The sequence below is a fragment of the Lipotes vexillifer genome, unplaced genomic scaffold (genome assembly GCF_000442215.2).
Source record: "Lipotes vexillifer unplaced genomic scaffold, Lipotes_vexillifer_v1.1 scaffold990, whole genome shotgun sequence".
Classification (NCBI taxonomy): Eukaryota; Metazoa; Chordata; class Mammalia; order Artiodactyla; family Lipotidae; genus Lipotes; species Lipotes vexillifer.
Genome location: NW_006773201.1, coordinates 930,102 through 936,101, shown reverse-complemented (window position 1 = coordinate 936,101; position 6,000 = coordinate 930,102). Strand labels below are relative to the sequence as shown.

The 6,000-nt window shown below is 44.2% G+C and overlaps 1 protein-coding gene across 1 annotated transcript in view; it reads left to right on the top strand.

Moving 5' to 3' along the window:
* The first annotated feature begins 284 nt into the window (after positions 1–284).
* The window catches only part of RASA1 (RAS p21 protein activator 1), a 108,753-nt gene continuing 103,037 nt past the window's right edge, over positions 285–6,000 (top strand). The window contains exon 1 of the mRNA XM_007448155.1: positions 285–1,246. Within this exon, the coding sequence (XP_007448217.1) occupies positions 729–1,246 (518 nt within the window). The 5' untranslated portion in view covers positions 285–728. The remainder of the gene's footprint in view (positions 1,247–6,000) is intronic.

Here is a 6,000-nt window from a genome sequence, read left to right as displayed (position 1 = left end):
TCCTTTTCCTTCTCCAGGCCCAGCCCCCAACCCCCGCGCCTGGATGGCGCGTGCGCAGAAGCTGCCCTCTTCCTCCTCCTCCCCCTCCCTTCCTTCCCTCTGCTCCTCCTCCCGTGCCCCGCCTTCCTTTCTCTCTCGTCGATTTCACTGAGCGCTCCAGGTTGCGAGCAGTTCAGTCCGTTTTCCCACTACCCCGCCCCCCTTCCTCTTTTCTCCCCACCCCTCGCGTCTCAGGCCCGTGGAGGATGAAGCGGCTGCAGTGGCCCCAGCCCCAGCAGCGGCACCGGCGGTGGCTGCGGTGGGGGTGGCCGGAACTGGGGTGGTGAAGAAGCGGTGGCGGCGGCGGCCGTGGCGGTGGCTGAAGGAGCAGCAGCCGCCCCAGCCGCTTCCCCTGTGCTTCCCTTCCTCTTGAGTGCAGCCAGGAAGTTTTTCGCTTCTGTGCATGTGTGTGTGCGTGAGTGTGGGTGTGTAAGGTGAAGATTTGGGCGGCGTTTGTGCAGGCGTTGGGTTTTTTGCCCACTTCTCTTCCCGTAACCCGGGTAGCTCCCGAGCCTGGGCTGTGGCCCGAAGAGGGGGCGCGGCGGCGGGCTCTCTCCTTTTGTTGTTGTTTCCTCCGCCTGGGGAGCTGAAGAGGGGACGCGCCTGGGTGGGGCGGCTCGGAGCCCGGGCCTGGTGGCCCCCGGGGCTCCCGGGCCGGCAGGGTAGGGCAGAGTAGAGCGGGCTTCAACATGATGGCGGCCGAGGCCGGCAGTGAGGAGGGCGGCCCGGTCACCGCCGGGGCAGCAGGAGGCGGCGGGGCCGCAGGCTCCAGTGCCTGTCCGGCAGTGTGTCGGGTGAAGATACCCGCCGCCCTGTCTGTGGCAGCCGCCCCCTTTCCTGGGCTGGCGGAGGCTGGAGTGGCCGGGACTCTGGGTGGCGGAGCCGCTTTGGGGTCAGGGTTCCTGGGACCTGGGCCTGTGGCGGGGGCACTGGGGGGAGCCGGACTGTCAGGGGGAGGTGCTGCTGCTGGCGTGGCTGGTGCTGCCGCCGCCGGACCTGGCGGGGAGATGGCTCTCACCAAGGGGACCACTTCGTTGCCGGCTGAGACCTTCGGGGCAGGCGGCGGATTCCCTCCTTTGCCACCTCCTCCTCAGCTGCCCCCTTTGGGCGCGGGCCTGGGAACAGTGGACGAAGGTGACTCTCTGGATGGACCAGAATACGAGGAGGAAGAGGTGGCCATCCCGCTGACCGCTCCGCCAACTAACCAGTAAGTCAAGACCGGTGTTTTGGGGGAAGCTGACTCCTGGAAAGAAGTGGGAAAACATGCCTCGTTCTTTCAGCTGTTACTCGTTGTGAAAAGTTTTGAAGCTTATGGTTCTGTGCATAGGGATTTAATTTGATCACTCATATTCCCTACAGGCACACTCCCTGGCGGCTTGGTATATTTATTGCTCCTCTGGGAAGATGTAAAGTTTTAAAGATGGGAAACATGGGAAAATGTGTATCCAGTGAGAACCGGACATGGTTCTGCCCCTTCCAAATTGAGGTGGCGTCCTGGGATTCAGCTGAGCTGCAGCTACCAAGGCAGTCGTAGTCTATATTAACCTGGTGTGTTCCCTGTTGAAGCTAGATGACTAGTGAGAAGCTTGGAATACAAGCATTTAAATGAGTATTGTGTTAATATCATTCGAAACATGCATTGGTCAGAATGCTTTGTTTTTGTTGCACTGCAAATCCCAGCTTCTGCCTGTTGAAAGCATTGCGATGCAGAGAAGTCTTTGGATCACTTTTGAAAACGTGGGTGAGCGAGAAAGGAAAGGAGTTCTGTTAATTACAGGTGTGGTTAAGGGCTCATACTCCAACAATATTTGTAACTTGTGCCGTAGAATTCCCATTTATTAATATTAGTGTAATTCTTCTATAAGTTGAAGCTTTCTAAGCACAATATTGGAGCAAAACAAAATTACTAGTGTGCTTCCCTTCAACACTTTGTTGGTGGCAAATACAGTATTCTATTTGAAAATTAATTTTGACAGTCTACTGCGGAATATATATGACAAATGACTTTTCTATATATAGTACCTCCCCCTTGTTCTCTTCATAAGTGAACTTAGGTATGTATTTATAAAGCTGGACCTTGATGAGAGGAAAATGTTGATGGGAAGAGATAATAGTAGGTAAAACTTGCTTTATAGATCCCTCATATCTGTCTTAATTTTCCTTTAGAATGTTGACAACCTTGGTGAGTATCAGAAGAAGAAAGATTTGGTTTCTGTGTTGACAATCACTCTAGACAGTTGCAGGTTTTTTGTTTTTTTTTGTGGGTTTTCGTTTGTTTTTTGTTTTTTTGATAATCTTTGGAAGATTTAAAAAGGACTTAACAAATTAGGACATTTTTGACTTAAGGCTACATCTTTTGATGGAAAAGTAAAGTTAGTCTTACTTAGGTCAGCCATGGTATAGGGGTGTTGTATTCCTTTTATATTATTCATTGTGAGTTCAATTTTTGGTCTGATTTCATACCAACTTATCATTTCACATTTGTGTATTGCAGACTTTTCTGAAGGTGTTCTGAGAGTGTTAAAAATTTAAAATATACTGCACTGTTTACACACCTTCAAGCCTTTTTGGAAAAATCACTTAAGTATTAAGGTTCCTGTGGTTACGATAAAGTGCAACTTTTCATTATGAGAGAATATAGGCTTATGCCAGTTATTAACTAAATTGAATTAGGCATAGTTAGTATATTGCAGTTTTAAATATTTTTAAAGGTCGAATTTATTTTGTAGAGCAATTTTAGCTTCACGGCAGAATTGAACAGAAAACACATAGTGTTCCCATTAAATTTTTAATAATAAACATGAGTGAGTATATAGGAAAAATTATGTTTCTGAGAAGTCCATTTGAGATTTTCATCATTATTGTTTGTATTTGGGAATAAAAATATTATTTGTGTGACTGTGTATATGAGAATTGTACCTGTTCTAAAAGGTATCCTCCATTTCTAGTATGTTTTTTAAATTTGCCACTGAGAAGTACAAATTTCCCTCTTTTCTTTATCTTAGATATCAACCCAAAGTCACTGGAGGCAATACAGTGTAGTGGTTAAGCGTGCAAATTCTGAAGTTAGACGAGATTTGGGTTGGAATCCTGACTCTGCTACTAACTAGCTGTGTGATCTTGGAAAGGTCAGTTTCCCCATCTGTAAAATGGGGACAATAATGGTGTCTCCCTCATACGGTCGTGTTTTTTTTTTTTTTTTTTGCGGTCCCCCGGCCTCTCACTGTTGTGGCCTCTCCCGTTGCGGAGCACAGGCTCAGCAGCCATGACTCACGGGCCTAGCCGCTCCGTGGCATGTGGGATCTTCCCGGACTGGGGCACGAACCCGTGTCCCCTGCATTGGCAGGTGGACTCTCAACCACTGCGCCACCAGGGAAGCCCCATATGGTCGTTTTTAAGGTTAATGAGAACCCCCTGAACATGTTCAGCACAGTACCTGGCACATAGTAAGTGTTCAATAAATTAGTAGTCTCCCCAAATAATAATATATAATTTTATTGTCATTAAATTGCCTACTAATTCTATTGCTATAGGAGCTCCCTTACTAATAACTATTTGAGAGAATGTTTTGAACTCCGAAGACCTGTCTACCATGATTGATTGTATCAAAAATTTTATTTTAAATTCATAAAGGCTTCTAGCTGGCTAAGCAGGTTTAGAGATGGAATTCAAGTGTTTTCTATAAATTCCTATTTTTAAATAAAAGGGAAAGCCTTAACTACTTTGTTAAATAATGTCAAATCTTTCATAAAAGTATTGAAGAAATGCTTTTGGACTAATATATGATTACTAGTGACTGGTCACCTTAGTTATTGATAGCATGATATTAAGGAGGTTCAGGTCATAGGATCGAGTCCACAGTGGTTTGTTAGATAGACCAGGGTTCCCTGGTCATGGAGTTCAACCATGTGTCCAGCTGGTTCAGTGCTGTTGGTCACAAGAGTCAATTGACAATATGTAGATAGACCAGTGCAAATATAATAACACTATTAGTATTTTGTACCTTGTTTTTCTGTGTGCATGGTGAATCATTAGTCTCATGTTTATTACTGAGCATTTTCATTAGTTGGGTTAAGGCCAGAAAATTTGTATAATTATAACTATTACATGTATTTGAATATTCTTTTTTTGTGTGTGCAAATTTTGAGGAAAAAATTTTAAAAAGAAAAAAAATTCTCCCCATATATTTTTATGCTATAAAAGGTTCTGTATCTAAAACTGCTAACAAAGTTTTTTTTCAATACAGGTACTCCCTGTATTGTTATGTAGCTGCTTTTAGTGATCCTTGTTATTTCTTTCTCTTTTCCCCAGGGGTGAGGGGTGATAGGAAAGGAGAATAGTTCCCTTAGTCCACCATCAATTATGTACAGGGATTTTTAACTATGAGGCTGCAGTAGCAGGAGGCTCTTGGGCTGAATCCAACTGACATATATATTGCTTGCTCGTAGTGTATTTGGAGCATTTAGTGATTACTTGCCACCATTTAAAAATAGGAAAACTTCATGTTTAAGAAGTCTCGATTTCTAGCATCACTTGAGAAATCAGAGGAGTTGGCTCTACCTGGCTGCTGTTCCTGCTTGAGAATAGATTTCTAGAGCTGAGTAGTGATTGCCCCATTTAGGTGAATTCTGAGCTCTACAGTTAACTGTGGTTACTACCAGGCCTGCTTTGCCTTTGATGTTATTTGCCTGGCATCTGGCTTAACTAGATCTTACCCTGGACCTAAAACGCAGGCTTTCTCAAGCCTGAAAGTTGAAGAAAAAAGAAATAAGGAATGTAAATAATACCTTTCTTTTCCTTAAGAATCATCTTACTGTTTCTACAAAAATAAAATCATTCTTAAGTCAAATAATTGTTAAATGTTAGTACTAAGACATGTAGCATTCATTAACTTTGTCACCGATTGCATTGTAACTCTGGGTGAGTCATTATTTCTTAATAAAAATGGGGGTGAGAATTGAAGAGATTAGTTATGGACAAAGTGGTTTCTGACCAGGACCAGATAATTTTGCTATATGAGTAGTAGAGCAACGTAGTAGGAGCTTAATTTAAGGGATACAACAATGAGTAAGATACCCCTTTTCTTAATGTCTCTCTAGTAGAAAGTTAAGTTACCAATTACTGTCATTCAGGCTAGCTTAAGATAAATATCATGAGTGAAGTATGAGCAAAGGGTCATGGGGGTTAAAAGAATAAGATATTTATATAATTAGAATCAGTAAAGTCTTAGAGAAAAAGTAGCAGGTATGTTTTCAATGCTGCTTAATTTATTCTGAACAAGAGGTAATTGGTTCCTATGTCCTTTGCCTAAAGATTCTGTCAGGTAGAAAATAATTACAAATTAATGAGTATAAACTTTTGACCTTTAGTGAGGAGTCTGCCCTACTGAACTCTTTTTTTTTTTTTTTTTGGTACATGGGCCTCTCACCGTTGTGGCCTCTCCCATTGCGGAGCACAGGCTCCAGACGCGCAGGCTCAGCAGCCATGGCCCATGGGCCCAGCCGCTCCGCGGCATGTGGGATTTTCCTGGACTGGGGCACGAACCCGTGTCCCCTGCATCGGCAGGCGGACTCTCAACCACTGTGCCACCAGGGAAGCCCCTATTGAACTCTTAATTATTTACCTGTGGTCTGGGGTAGGTTGAAAGGGGTGAATTGGTCTGGATCATTGATTAGCCACTCTAGGGAAACCAGGCAAACATTATTGACAGAGCCAAAAAAAAAAAGACCCAAAAGCCAAAACAACAGCAACAAAAAAACCTGACAGTGGTAAATTAGGAAGAAGAAGGGGAAAATAAAGAGGTCTTCTGGTTGCTTTGTTCCCTATCTCTTTACTAGCCATTAGGGAAATAAGAGAACGCATTTAAGAGCAGCTCAAATACTCCAAACAGTACCTCGGTGGGGGCAGGTGATGGAACTTAGAGCGATTATTGTCAGGTATTACTGATGACATTTCTTGGTT